This window comes from Lygodium microphyllum, chromosome 11 (assembly GCF_053477565.2).
Source record: "Lygodium microphyllum isolate KBCC chromosome 11, Lygodium_microphyllum_v1.1.10, whole genome shotgun sequence".
Classification (NCBI taxonomy): domain Eukaryota; kingdom Viridiplantae; phylum Streptophyta; class Polypodiopsida; order Schizaeales; family Lygodiaceae; genus Lygodium; species Lygodium microphyllum.
The window spans coordinates 30,321,622-30,336,918 of record NC_141145.1 but is presented as its reverse complement, the minus strand read 5'-3'; the positions used below and the strand labels follow the sequence as shown (position 1 = coordinate 30,336,918).

The following is a 15,297-nucleotide window of genomic DNA, read 5'->3' as shown; positions in this document are numbered from 1 at the left end:
GAGGGAGCTTGAGCTCTTTCAAGACATAAAACACATAGAGAATGCACATAAATAGGAAGGTGAAAACCCCATCCTTTATTCTTCTTCTTCTCCACTATATCAATCTTCAAAAATAATGAGAGAGTACAATGTACATAATATACAAGTGGTCCATAGTGTGAACACGCTAACTAGAAAGATGACTAGATAGATATTCCATAACTCCACTAGGTGGACTCAACTAATGTCCAGTTGTAAAGTACCATTGGAATGATATGCCAATGCATGTACCAATCACATTAGTGATATGAATGGGGAAACAGTCATCCAAGTATGTGAGTATCAGCTCGTGCTCGGGTAAGTTACTCATGAATATATGTGTGCATCAAGTGGGTTCAAAATAAGGTATTTTTAAAATACCATTTCAATACACTTTTTACATATAGAAGGGTGTAATATATAAGGTTTATTTATAGATTGAATAGAAAAGGGCTATGTTCTATTTAGGAAAAAATCATAGATAAGGATATTTATAAATAGTCATTGAACGCACATGACATAGAGAATATACATACAGTAACTTCCCCGAGAGCTCGTGTTGAGCTTGGCATCTCAACACCCATAAGATTCTACTAACCTAAAGCTGGTGGAAATATGGTAATGCTCTTTTAGCTCCATTACTTTTAGCTAATGAGATACTGAGTATTACCACTATCCACACCTATTGGGATACTGAGATTAATGAATCTTACTCCAAGTTAGTATAGTATTGCGACTATCTACATTCAAGGAGGAGCATAGAGGGCACTAATTGTAGCTATGCAAGGAATATATCTATTTTAATGTTCCTTTGGTTTATTAGAAATATATATATAAATTGATGACTATGAACTACTGGCTAAACATCCAACATTGTATGTTACCTGAAGCTTCCTCATCATCACTTAAAATGGATGTTCTAAGATCCAATCAATCTCACAAGGTTCGTAGCCTCTTGTTTCCCATCTAAAGATGATAAAGCACGATGTCTCTTATATTTCTACTCATGATTACAAACCAAAATCCTAGAGATAATGTAGGAGATACCCACCATTTACTAATACTATAGAATTGGAACAATGGTTGAGTTGACAATCCATATTACCCAAGTAACTATATTAAGGGATTTGGTATTTTTTTGGATATAGCAAAAGGGATGTCAACCAAGATGCTCTATTGATGATAGCAACACAGGATAGTTTACATTAGTCCTTACTAATGAGCTGCATGGTTGCTTTTGCAGGTACCATGAGCAACCTCTCTATATCTTCACATGTATTAGGGTCTTTATATTGTTGCTTTAAGTCATTTTTATGATGGTCCTCAAGTTTGGACTCAATCATACACCCTTGTAATTATCAGTAGCATATAAGTATTCTCTTGTATCACACATTTTCATTCAATTGGGTTATATCTCAATGTATTACTTCAATGTGGATTTTGCTCGTATTGCATTAGCTTTGTAGTAACACACACTTATGGGTATGGTGCAAAATGTAGACATGTCCTTTAATTGATCTCTTGTATTATCATGTACATTGATTAGCTTATAATCAAAGACTAGTAATTCTCCACCACCACTGTGAAGTTCACTCAAAAAGGGGAAACTCTGATGATACAAAACTTGATAATATATTCTCTTTTCATGGTTATACTTATAGCTATTTGGCAATGGGCATATCTTTAGCGTACTAATTCTCAACCTCTATATAAGTTTTCAATTGCAAGCTTAAGCATACAAATGATGCTTGCAAGCTAAAATTGTGGTTGACAAGGTAGAGAGGAATCGTGGTGATAAAATTGTACTAGATCAATCTCTACTAGCTCAAAATCTCAGGTGGTGTGTACCATGGGATTATCTCTATGTTTAGAGGTGATCCCCTTTGGTTCCACCACCCCAAACATAGATCTCAAAAAACATTATGGTATATGTTATGCTACATGAGCTCAACATAGTCAGACTTTGGATGCACTCCAAATGCAAGCATTTCTTTGTAGTGAGTGGCATGGCCTTCCTTCAATCCCATGAAGGATGCACTTTGCACACTCCAGGATCCAAGTGAGTGCTCCTTTGACTCTCAACAAGCTCTCAACCCTCTATGATCTCCACATGCAAAAGAGAAGCATGAGCATGGCAAGAGAGAGTGCTTGGAGAGAAGATAAGTAGAGCTTCACCCTCACTCTCTCACTCTTTTGCTCTCAATCTCTGACTCTCACCCTCACTCACTCTCCCACAATGAAAGTAGAAAGGAAAGTACACAAAGTTTACACACACATGAATAGCTTGTTCTATTCATTCTCATTCCTATTTATACATGATTTCTAGGGTTAGGATTTTTCCATCCCTCTGGCATCCAACCCAAATTAGGGCCTCAAGACCAGTCATCTCTTATTGCATGCTTTTCCTATGGTAAGAGTGAACTAGAACCTTTGCAGTTTTTCCATGGGAGCCAATGCTATCATTACAACTTGCATGGGATCATACTCGGCTTGCCAATTTACATGATTAATCAATACAATTGTTGTGACCATTTGGCAATTTGAATATACATGTGCTTCATGCACATTATATTATGGTAAATAATTTGACGACCATTTTCAAAAATTTAGGCGCCTTCTTGTGCTTGCTTGCAACCTTGCACGTTGTTGTACTTGCGGTTAACAATATACAATGGTTTGGAGGGCCTATCCATTTTACAAACATGGGCATATTCTACTATACATTTACATAAGCATGTCTCTCCCAATGATCTACCTATCAAGTTGATGGACAAATACACCCTTTCTTCATGAAGGGTTGTATTGCATTGGTGAGTTCATACCTCTTATAGAGATTTGTAAGGGTTATACCTATCATGACAAAGGTAGTGCATTGTGATTTAATTGGAAATGAAAGAGTTCAAACATACATGGACTAAACTCTTGCCTTCATAATCTTTCACAACTATGCTCTCCCTACGTAAGGATGATATTACTGTGAATTCAATCTTTGGATAATACCTTACTAACTCCCTTATAGCTAATTTCACATGGCAAATCCTCCTATTGGATCCTTAAATATTGCAACTCCAATGCTTACAATGAAACATCATAAAAGTAGTTGCCTCTCTCTTTTTGACACCATATTAAATGTCCTAGGCTTTCATTGATCCCCTTTATTTAATGTCAACTTGCCAATCCAACTAGCTGTCGCACAGTTCCAATCCTCTTGCCTAATAATGGCTCTTGTACTACAATTCTAGCTCCCCTTTACAACCGGCAAGTGGGCTACCAAAAGTATTTACTCCACCAAAACTATGGCTAGCATTGATAGCAAGGAAGAAATCCTTTGGTGGTAAACTAAACACCTCACCGACCATATAATCCTGGAGCTCTACATGAAAGCATGAACCATGTTTCTTTGCTTGCATTGCTCATAACAAGTTATCATTTCTCATCTCCACCTCTTGCCTCTGATACTAGACTCCTTGACTTCCATGCAATAGATCCTATGTTCATCTTGCTCAGGTGCTTACTTGTGTTGACTAAAAATCCATTGCTCATTCCCCACTCTTACCTTGTAAACCTCATTGATACTAGAACTGAGACTTCATCTCTCTAAATCCATTTGACATAGTTGGAGGCTAACAACTACATTGAGAAGTCAATGATATGGACTATTTTGGGCCTTATAGTAGACGTTTTCTTTGCGTTACTACTACCATGCACCCAACTCATCATATGCATTGCATACAAAGTATTTTGTTGGCAAAAGAGAGTATATTAGTGATGAGGCATAACTGATTAGTTGTGCATGAGACTTGCTTCTTGGGAAATAGTAAGTTGAGCTAAAATTAATGGAGCTAAAAGAGCCTTACCATATTCCCAAGTTTGGGCATAGCAAACTTAGTGTATCACATGATCGGCTATTTGTTGCCTAATTATCTTTTATAACACATGAAGTATTACCACTATCCACACCTACTAAGATACTAAGATTAATGAATCTTGCTCCTAGGTAGTATAGTCTTGCAATTATGCACATTCAAGGAGGAGCATAGAAGGCATTAACTACAACTATGCAAGGGATACATCTATTATAATGTTCTCTTGGTTTCTTTAGAAAGAAAATACATTGATGATGGTGAATTACTTGCTAAACATCCATATATTATATGTTACCTAATCCTTCCTCATTATCACTTAAAATGGATGTTCTAAGCTCCAAATAGTTTTGCAAGGTCCATAGCCTCTTGTCTCCATGCTGAAGATGATAAAGCATGACATCTCTAATATGTTTGCTCATGATTACAACCTGAAATCTTAGAGATAATGTCTCTAATATTTTTGCTCATGATTACAAGTCAAAAATCTTGGAACAATGGTTGAGTTGTTGATCTGTATTACCTAAGCAATTGTATTAAGGTATTTGGTATTTGTTTGGTCATAATGAAAAGGATGTCAACCAGGATGCTCTATTGACAATTGCAACATAGGATAGTTTGGATTAGTCCTTACTAATCAATTGCATGGTTGGTTTGGTAGGTGCTAGGAGCAACCTCTCTATATCTTCTCATGTATTAGGGTCTTTATATTGTTGCTTTAAGCCCTTTTCTATTGGTGGTCTTCCAATTTTGACTCAATCATATACCCTTGTAATTATCAACAACATGCAAATATTCTCTTATATCACATATTTTCATTCAATTGGGCTATCTCTCAATGTATTACTTCAATGTGGATTTTGCTTGGTATTGCATTAGCTTTGTAGTAACACACATATATAGAAAGAAAGGCTATGCTTAATAAAATTGAACAATAACCTAAGGTTAGATTAGATTGAAGAAATAGCTCAATTAGTATAGTCATACGTTGCTAATTCATATATCTAATAGGGAATTCAAATTTTAGTGCATGTACTAAACAATAAACCATGTTTGTTGCTTATCTAGGATTCATAACATCATCAATGATAGCTGCAAAATGAAACTCTTTGTAAATTGAATTATAGTATAGTTGTGTTTTTTGTTGTTTGTATGTTCGAACTATCTAATGTTATATTTCATCTTTACATTCATACAACTTTCTTCACAAATTACTCCTACATATACATCTATTTTATTACTTAGTAAATTGAAATATTACTATTTTTAAGATAATAATGAGCATATGTGTTGGTTACAACCATATTGTGACATTGTTTAAGATGCATTATGTTGTGAGAAAATAATAAGAGAGAGTGATTTGTTGTTTCTATATTGCAAAAAGTAAGTTTAGGATTTAGGGTATAGTTAACATGGAAGGTGTTGAGAGAGAGAGAGAGAGAGAGAGAGAGGGATAAACATCATTGCTTTAGAAGGGCCTTGATGATCCCTTAGGACCATGGGATCTTTAAGACCCTCAAGAGTTGGGATCAATAGCCGTAACTAAACCATAGGTGTGCAAAAAATCATGTCTGTTACTTTTTACAAAAATAAACCTAACATAAAAATTGAAAGCTAGTCCACCTGCCAAATGGTTGATGTGTGCTGGAAAAGGGTTGTTGGAAAATGGCTTGCTAGAAAATGATACTAAAAAATTAGTAAAGGTAGGCCTCATAACATGTGCATAATATATGGTTTAATCATTTAAGGGTTTATCCTTTCAAATTTCCTCATGTTTTCTCTTTATATTTCCTCAAGTTTTTAAATCTCTTCCTAAATTTTGTAATGCATTTTTGTATAGAACCCCCCTTCCAAGCTTTCAAATCTCTTTGCCAACTTTATGTTTTTTAAATTTCCTCCCTTACAAATATTTTCCAAGCTTTAAGAACCCCTTGATGAAAAAATTCTAAGCTTTAGATTATAAATTTAAGAAGAGATAAGAAATCTTAAGGAAATATAAAGGGAAAACACGAGGAGCTTTGAAACTATGATCTCATGATTATAGTACAAACTTTTAAACAATCAAACCATATACTATGCACATGCTATGAGAGGTACCTTTTGCTAATTTATAAGCAACCATTTGCCTCATGGGTTGGGTTTACATAGTGGGTTGTGTTTGCCTTTTAGGTTGGGTTTACTTTTACAAAAAGTAGGGGCTGTGTTTTTTTGCACACCTATGGTTTAATTTCGACTATTGATCCTACCTCTTGAGGGTCTTAAAGACCTCGTGGGAGACATCCCAAGGTTGATGACCATGCTCACATAGGTCCTAAGACTTGCACAGGTTCTAACACGGAGTGCTAATCTTCCTACTATATTATTTTTGTTGTAGGTTCAGAAAGCCTAGAACCTCCAAAGGGCTTCTCGAACCTACCCCCTTTTCCAAACCTCCCTTTTTTAATCAAAACCCCCTACCCCTCCCTCTTTCTCATGTATAATCTCTCTTTTTCTCTTCCCCCTCCCTTTTTTCATTAAAAGCACCCCCCTCTTTTTTAAATTAAAACCCCCTTCCCTCTCTCTTACTTTTTCCCCCTCCCATTTTTAATAAAATTCCTCCCCTCTCCCCCCTTTCTCTCATGTGTAGGGCTCTTCTCTCTCTCATGTGTAGGGCTTAGGTTCTCTCTCTCTCTCTCTCTCTCTCTCTCTCTCTCTCTCTCTCTCTCTTCTTTAATTAAATCAAACTTTTTTTTAAATCAAAAGTTTCTCTCTCTCTCACTCTCAATTAGATTAAACTTTTCTTTTAATTAAATATTTTTAAAAGTTTTTTTACTTTAAAGTTTTTCAAACATAATTTTCACACACTTTGAGAGAGAGAGAGAGAGAGAGGAGGATAATTAAAAAAAGAAGACGAAGCGAGGAGGGGAGAAAGAGGAAAGAGAATAGTTTTTTTTAAATTAAACATTTTTATTCTTCCCCTCCCCCCTCGCTCTCTCACATGTATAGGGTCTAGATTCTCTCTCTCTAAATAGTTAGATTAAACTTTTTAATTTAATTTTTTATTTTTTTAATTTAAAAATTTTTAAACATAGTTTTTCACACACTTTGAGAGAGAGATAGAAGAAGAAGAAGAAAAAGAAGAAGAGGAGGAGAAGAAGAAAAAAAGACGGAGAGAGAGGGAAAAGAAAAAAGAGAATAGTGTTTTTTAAATTAAACATTTTTTAATATAGTTTTTGACTTAGAGAGACAAATAAATAAGAAATATATAATTTGAAAGAGAGAGAAAATAGAGGGAGAAAAAGGGAAAGAGAGAAAAGAGAAAAATAGAGAGAGAGGATAAAATATATAGAGAGAAAAGAGAGCGAGAGAAAAAACTTAAAAAAGAAAGAGAGAGGAAAATAAAAATAAGGAGAGAGAGAGAGAGAGAGAGAGCAAAAAAGAAAGAAGAGAAGAGATGGAATAGAGAGAAAGAGAATTATAGAGAGAGGAAATATAAAATTTAAGAGAGAGAGAGAAAAAGAAAAAAGGAAAAGAGGAGAGAGAGGAAAGAAGAAGAAGAGAGAGGAGGAAAAGAAAAAAGGAAAAGAGGAGAGAGAGGAAAGAAGAAGAAGAGAGAGAATTTGAATACATAACAAGAATTATAGAGAGATGAAAGATAAAATTTAAAAGAAAGAGAAAATCAAAAAATTTGAAGAGAGAAGGGAAAAAGAGGAGAGAGAAGGAAAAAAGAGGAGGGGGGGAGAGAGAAGAAGAAGAAGAAGAAAGAGGAAGAGAGATGGGGAAAAATAGAAAATAAAAAATTCTTTTTTAAATTTAAATATTTTTTGGGAGAGGGGGGGAAAAGAGAGAGAGAGAAGATAAAATTTAAAAGAGAAAAATAGAGAGAAGAAAAATATAAAATTTAAAAGAGAGAGAGGGAGAGAAGAAAAAAAAGAGAAAGGGGAAGAGAAGAAAAGGAGGCGGAGAGAGAGAGAATAAAAGGAGAGAGAAGAGAAGAAAAAAGAGAATATAAACTTAAAAAGAGAATTATATATAAGGAAAATATAAAATTTACATACTTTAAGAGAGAGAGAATCAGCTAGGAAATTTTGGGGAGGAAAGAGAAAGTAAAGAAAAAAATTAAAAATAAAGAAGGAAAAGAGGAGAGAGAAATATAAGAAATGGATTGTTGAGCTGCACGGCAACTTCGCTTGCCGCTTGGGGGCTAGCATTCGACACACGCTAGTATTTTATTTTATTCTGCATTATGGTGATTTGGGATCATAGGGTGACTGCCACGTAGGTTAGGCGAGAGCCACACAAGCTAGGTCATAGCCTCGGGAAAAATCGTGCAATTAAAGATAGCACAGAAATAATAATAATTAATGATTAATGATAATGATAATATTTATAAACCTCCTCCACTTCCTCGACAGGCTTGACGGCCACGCAGTCGAGAGAGGGAGAGAGAGAGACACCTTATATTCTGAGCCCTAGGCGCGCGCACACAGAGACCATCGGTCCATCAGCACAGAGCAGCCATGATCGAGGTGGTGCTGAACGATCGTCTGGGGAAGAAGGTGCGCGTCAAGTGCAACGACGACGACACCATCGGCGACCTGAAGAAGCTCGTGGCCGCGCAGACGGGCACGCGTCCGGAGAAGATCCGTATCCAGAAATGGTACACCATCTACAAGGACCACATCACCCTTCGTGACTATGAAATCCACGACGGTATGGGCCTCGAGCTTTACTACAATTGAACCTGCATACAGCAGCTAGGGTTCTGCTGCCCTGGTCCATTTCTTTTTTGGAAGGACATGCAGTCAACAGTCTAGCTGCAGCTGCCTGTAAATCAGAATAAATACCGCATATATACAGGCCTCTTAAGGTGGTCTGGTGTCCTGGTCTATGATGTCATGGCATCTAACTGTACACTGTATTATTGTTCTCCGAGGAACAGTATATTGGCTGGTGCCATTTTGGTTTCTCAGCTGGGATTTTGTACAACGATTCTATACGGATTGACCTAGTAAGTAAATTGTGGATTGTCGTCTTCACAGTCTGATATCTCTAGTGCTCTAATATTTTAACCTGTACAGCTTGAAATGAGAAGGATGCCTGCATGTCCTACTGCGAGTAACATAGGCTGATTAGTGAATTAAATACAGGTCTTGGATCAATATTCCTGCTCGTTAATTTGGAGTCTTTTATGCCTTTGTGTCGCATTGGTTGCCATATGGACTGACTGTAACATGAGTATAGGTTTTGGAGTAATGTTCCTGGTCTTTTAATTTTCAGTTTATTTCTGCACCCAAGCAATACTGTTGATACTCAAACTTTGCTTCTTGTTGATATCTCTAGTGCTCTAATATTTTAACCTGTACAGCTTGAAATGAGAAGGATGCCTGCATGTCCTACTGCGAGTAACATGGGCTGATTAGTGAATTAAATACAGGTCTTGGATCAATGTTCCTGCTCGTTAATTTGGAGTCTTTTATGCTTTTGTGTCGCATTGGTTGCCATATGGACTGACTGTAACATGAGTATAGATTTTGGAGTAATGTTCCTGGTCTTTTAATTTTCAGTTTATTTCTGCACCCAAGCAATACTGTTGATACTCAAACTTTGCTTCTTACTGGCAACTTTGTGCACAATTTGATCTAGCCTTCATTAGGAACTCCTAGATGGGGGAATAAGCTAAAATTTGGCTTGAAGTCGCCTTTGGAACAGTCCTAAAAAGAGTTATAAGAATCTAGAAATTAAAGGTCCAGACAGCAGGAGTGTATGCCAATCTACGTCCAACACATGAAAGCATAGGGGTTGCAAATGAAGGAACCATCCATTATCGTAGGTGTGGACTAATCTGTATACTATTCTTTCTTTAGTACTTGCATTCTGGCTCTGCAGGTTTCAACATGTCTGAGACATACTGATTTGAGTTGAGCAGATTGCATGCGTTGAAGAGTTTGTGCTACATCTGTGGCAGTTAGGTTTTTTATGTGGGGGCATAATTTTCTACAAGAGCTCAACAAACTATTTGTTGTACATGGGACTTGCATTGACTGCATGAGCAACATTTTTGTATGTCAAATTCAATGCAGAACAACCACAGGGTATTTGTGCATGAGAGGTGTCTTCTTGATGCTGGATGACATCAGGATGTATGTTGGGTGCGCTTTTTCCAAAAGAGGCACACCCTGAGATGAGTGTTCATGTTTAGTTGCTTTTCTTTTTAAAATGAGCAGATTTATCCCACATCTTGTCATGTGCATGTGAGAATCACATAGGTGCAATTTGTGAGGTAGGGTTGGATCCTCTCTCAGCATTAAAGTCTCCTCCAGCAGATGCTAGCTCCTTAGGTATTTTCCCTCACATGGCAGAGGGTGCTAAACTGGCTTCTGTCACGGACTACAAGGATCTCTGCATTTTTTTTGTGTGCGCAGGCGGTGTGGTGGGGTGTGCAGCATGTGCTTGTTTGTGTCTATGGAGCTCCAATCTGCAGTATTTCTACTCCAAAAATTTTGTTTCTATCAGAAATGTAATGCTGGGCACTTATCTGGCTTTGTGGCCTGTTGTTGCCTTGAGAGGCTAGCAGTGGCTGCTTTTCCGCGTTTCTGCCTGTGCTGTTAGTTTCTGCTGGTCAGAAACTACTGGGGCTTACAGTTTCAAAAGTGGCTGAGTGAACTGTTTGAGGCTTGCAGGCATAGAAACAGGGAACGCCCGTTCTGGGGCATAGGAACGGATTAACGCGTTCCGGGAGGTACGAGCCCAGGAAACGCTGGCGAAACGTTCCAGCCTGTTCCCTGGCCTGTTCCAGCCCGTTCCCTGGCCCTTTCCATCCCGTTCCCTGGCCGTTCCCTGTTTGGAACGGCCGTTCCAGCCATGTAATTTTTTAATTTAAAAAAAAAGTCTCCTGTTTGACGTTTCGCCTATTGCTTGCTCCCGCTAGTTGCCCGCTTGTTGCCTGTCGCCTGTCGCCTACGGCCTGCCGCTCCACGCATCCCCGCCTGTTTCCTGTCGCCTGCGGCCTGCCGCTGCGCCCGCCTGTCGCCTGTCGTTCCACGCGCCCGCCTGCTCCTACCCCTCCTGCTCCCGCTCTTACACCTGCCCTCTTGATCCTGCTCCTCGCCTGCTCCCGCTTCACTCACTTGCAGGCTGCTCGGCCTGCCATACCTACCTCGCTAAGGCCGTGGGTGTGTCTACTTCTGCCCATCTGACTCTCCCACCTGCCTCTGAGTCCCCCGCCTACGTCGCCTGCGGCACACAGTACACTTTGGTTGAAATTTTTGCAATTTCATTGAACTTTGACGCATGGATGTTGAATTGTTGGTTGCAAATTTCTGTAATTACTAATTTCATTGAAGTTTACAGTTTACTGATTATTTGTCACTTCTATATAGATGGCAACATTGACATCTATGGGATCTTCATCATCCTCAGCAGGTACTTCGTCAACAACTGGACGAAGTCGAAGCACTACTTGGTCACGGTGGGATGAGGTAGATGCAGGGGTGCCATTGAGAGGTGGAGGGGCTCGCCCTTGGAAATGCAAACTTTGCCCTTATGCTCGCACTAGTGGGGCTGATAAAGTGAGAGCCCATCTTCTACATGAGGAGGGGAAAGAGGTGCGTTTTTGCACCAATGTATCAATTGAGAAAAGGCAGGAGTTACTTGACCGCATAGCCACTTCTATGGGGAATTCACATGCCAGGAGGACGCCAAATATAGCAGTGGATCCAACAACATGGACTCCAAGGCCAGCAGGGCATGGTGCTTCATGTAGAAGACCACCAGGATTAGTGGCTACGCAGCCTTCTCGTGGGCCATCAATGGCAACAGGTCGTGGTGCACGCTTTTTTTACCATGACCATATTGCATTCAAATCAGCTAGGTCACCTTATTTTTTAAATATGGTGACAAAGATTGCAGAGTATGGACCCACATATAAGCCCCCTTCATCAGAAACTATCAGGACTACATTGCTTCAAAAGGAGAAAGTAGCCATAGAGATTGCAACAGCAAATATTCGCAATCAATGGGCAAGAAATGGAGTGACATTGATAGCAGATGGATGGAGTGACATGCCATATGTCCATACATGGTGTTGTTGCATATTCTCGTGGAGATGTATACTTCATTGGTAGTCATGATGCTTCAGAGACTGGAAAGAGTGCAGATGTATTGGCATCCGAGTGGCGCGAGGCAGTGCAGGCTGTTGGGGCAGAAAATGTAGTGCAGTTTGTGGCAGATGGTGAACCTACAAATAGGGCAGCAGGAAACATTTTAATGGCAATGTATCCACATATCACCTATAGTCCATGCATGGCGCATTGCTTGAATAACTTGTTGAAGGATATTGGGGACTTGCCATGGATTGCATCTCTTGTTGCGAAAGGCAACAAGATTATCACATTTATATGTAATCATCAGTACTTGCATGCTGAGTTTCGCAAGAGAAGTGACAAAGAACTTCTTAAATACTCGGATACACGATTTGCATATAACTTTCTTATGCTTGGTCGATTGCACTATTGCAAAGGTGCAATTCGGGAGCTATTTGCTAGTGATGAGTATGAAAATTGGACTGGGGCTGCCACTGCTACTGCTGTGTTATGTAATGCATATGTTTCTGATAGAGATTTTTGGGATGAGGTTAATCGCACCAACCAAATGGTTGATCCTATTATGCACATGTTGAGGCTTGCAGATGGCATGGATCCATGCATTGGGAAGATCTATGAAGGTATGGATCGCATGATTGAGAGGTTGGAGAGTTTGGAACCAAATGCAGATAGGTATGAGCAGATCAAGGAGTTATGCATTAGCAGATGGAATGAGTATGACTCTCCTATGCATGTTGCAGCATATGTGCTTGATCCCGAGTTTCAAGGAAAGATGCAAGAAAGAGACCTTGAGGTGGTCAAGGCTTAGAACACATTGCTTGCAAGGCTTTATCCCAGCCGTGAAATGCAACGCAAAATTAAAAATCAGCTCTCTGTATATCGGCAAACATTAGGGATGTTTGGTACAGAGGATGCACTAGAGGACATGACAAATATTGGGGCTGCTTTATGGTGGGAGGACTACGGGGCAGAAGCTCCAGAGTTGCAGAGTTTGGCTATTCGTATTCTTAGCCAAACAATTAGCTCTTCTTGTTTAGAGCAACTATGGAGCTCATTCAATCACATTCACTCAAAGAAGAGAAATCGTCTTGGTACAATGAAGACGAATAACCTGGTTTATGTGAGCTCCAATCTTCGCTTGCTAGCTCGTACATCAGTTGCAAAGGCTGATTCTTTTATATGTTGGGAAAAAGATGACGATGATGATGATGGTGATGATGATGGGCAGGATGTTGTTTAGCAGGATGAGCATTCAGGCACAGTGGAGCCATCTTCCATGAATCAGAGCACTTAGTAGCTAGCCTTTTGGAACTTTAGAGTATTGACTTGGAAATTAGAGCTCTTGTAACTTGGATCTTTACTATTTAGGCTTTAAAGTTTAGTGCATATTTTGTGTTTTTGCAATGCACACTTGTTGCCAGTTGGACTTATGCAACTTTGTTGATTAGAATGTTGAATTATGAATGCGACAATCCATTGCTGGTTACAATGTTTTGAATCTTTATTATTGTTGAAACTTGATTATTATGTCTCTAGAGTCTAATTTCATGAATTATGGTTGATATGATCTCTCTCTCTAGATTCTAAGACAAGTGTTGACTCTGTGTGTGTGTGTGTGTGTGTGTGTGTGTGTGTGTGTGTGTACCGTTCCCTCCGTTCCCGTTCCCTCACTTTGGACGTTCCCCCCGTTCCAGGGGGTCCCGTTCCCGTTCCCGTTCCCCGTTCCTGGTAACTATGCTTGCAGGAGCTCCTCGACATTCCAAGAGGGTGTGCAGCTGCATTTTATTGATCCATTGTTCTTTTAGCTGCATTTGTGCATTGTGGAAACTTGTCGGGAGACATTCTTCTGACTTCACTTCTATGGAGATTATTGTTAGACCTTGAGAATCTTGGGACTGACGTATTGTGCTACGACTGATTACACTGAGGAATTGTGTTGGGTGAAATTGGATGATCTTGGCTGGCAAGGAACTTCACCGTTTTCTATCCAACTGGTCAATTGTGACTGATCCTTTGAGAATGCTGTCCTAGACTTGGAGTGATTGTCATTACTGCATGAGGAACTAAACCTGAGTTTGAGGCTTTCTTATACACCTGTGCCTTTAGGATTTTGCATCTGAAATGCTCTAATCTCAGATCCTCATAATGGCCTGAAAATCTGGTGTCCATGAATTTGTTTTACCCTGGGAACTGTGATATAAGTGTTGCTATCGCTTGAGGTTGTCAGGCTAGTGCTAATAAGTTCAATGAGTGTTGGCTTCTAGAGTGAGCCTTTTACCAAAACCCCACAGTTATAGATATATGCAGGGGGTACTACCAGGGAAGGGAGTGCTGCTGATGCAACTGGGGTTGGTGATACTTTTTGGTGCTGACAAGGGTACTGCTTGTGCAGGTCAAGCTGCTGCAAGTCTGTTCATGCATTCAAAAGTCTTTTGTAACGCATCATTGTAACTATCCCATGTACCCATACAGCTTTTCAAGTGTTCTCCTTTTAGTGAGCTTTTGTACCTCTTGAGAAAACATTTTCCCCACTTTAAGGCTGAGAACATGGCAAGTAGTTAGGTAGCATTCTACTGAATCACCTCAATGTTCTCCTAAAGAGATGGTGCAATAAATGGTCTGAAAGTAGTTACAGAGGAAGATACTCAATGCTCTAAATTGCCCATACTTGACATACAAATTTGTAAAGTCCATGTGGGAAGTCAGCTATGGAATGGCGGCTGCGATCATAGAAAGAGAGGGAGAGAGAGTTGCAAGTAGTTAACAGAGTGTTCTAATGAATCACATGAATTATCTAGGTAACAAGGTCTTGTAATCACATCGAGTGTGCATTTTGTTGTTGGGATAAAGCGCTCATGGTTGGAAAATGGCTACATCATGTCTTTGAAGAATAATTACACCCACACATACATATATACCCATGCATATGTATGACCCATTTTACTGTATCATCATCCTTGCTTGCATCCTTGAATTTTGAAGGTGTTGTGGGCATGTGATCGATCAATTACATAGTATACCAACAACATTAGAATATAATTTCTTTCTTGAAGTATGAATTGCCTAGGTTTTAACCCCACATTGTGAGTAGGCGTGGTGGATTATAATATTAAGGAATCACATCGAATATGTTTGAAAAATTAACTCTTTGTAAATGTCTCAAACATCCAACTTAAGAAAAGCTCATATGATGTGCAAGTCCCTTGTTTGTAACATTGGGTGTTGCAAGTTAACCTTTTCACAACTTGCTCCCTTTGCAACTTACGAGTTTGTTACGGCCCAAGATATCGTAGAGAAATTCAAATAGTGTTGAATATCTTGAACCCAAGTTT

The 15,297-nt window shown here is 39.1% G+C and overlaps 2 protein-coding genes across 2 annotated transcripts; both read left to right on the top strand.

Moving 5' to 3' along the window:
- The first annotated feature begins 8,268 nt into the window (after positions 1-8,268).
- Positions 8,269-8,896, top strand: LOC148028669 (ubiquitin-like protein 5). Its single transcript, XM_087687464.1, has one exon. It carries the CDS (start codon positions 8,381-8,383, stop codon positions 8,600-8,602), a length of 222 nt encoding a protein of 73 aa, XP_087543590.1. The 5' UTR covers positions 8,269-8,380; the 3' UTR covers positions 8,603-8,896.
- Positions 8,897-9,039: 143 nt separating this feature from the next.
- LOC148028668 (uncharacterized) lies at positions 9,040-13,727 on the top strand. Its single transcript, XM_087687463.1, has 2 exons — positions 9,040-9,297; positions 11,243-13,727. Exon 2 carries the CDS (start codon positions 11,910-11,912, stop codon positions 12,771-12,773), a length of 864 nt encoding a protein of 287 aa, XP_087543589.1. The 5' UTR covers positions 9,040-9,297; positions 11,243-11,909; the 3' UTR covers positions 12,774-13,727.
- Positions 13,728-15,297: the final 1,570 nt, after the last annotated feature.

Excerpts from the sequence above, each read along its gene's own strand:
- LOC148028668 (XM_087687463.1), top strand. The coding sequence starts at position 11,910 with ATGGATGGAGTGACATGCCATATGTCCATACATGGTGTTGTTGCATAT.
- LOC148028669 (XM_087687464.1), top strand. The coding sequence starts at position 8,381 with ATGATCGAGGTGGTGCTGAACGATCGTCTGGGGAAGAAGGTGCGCGTC.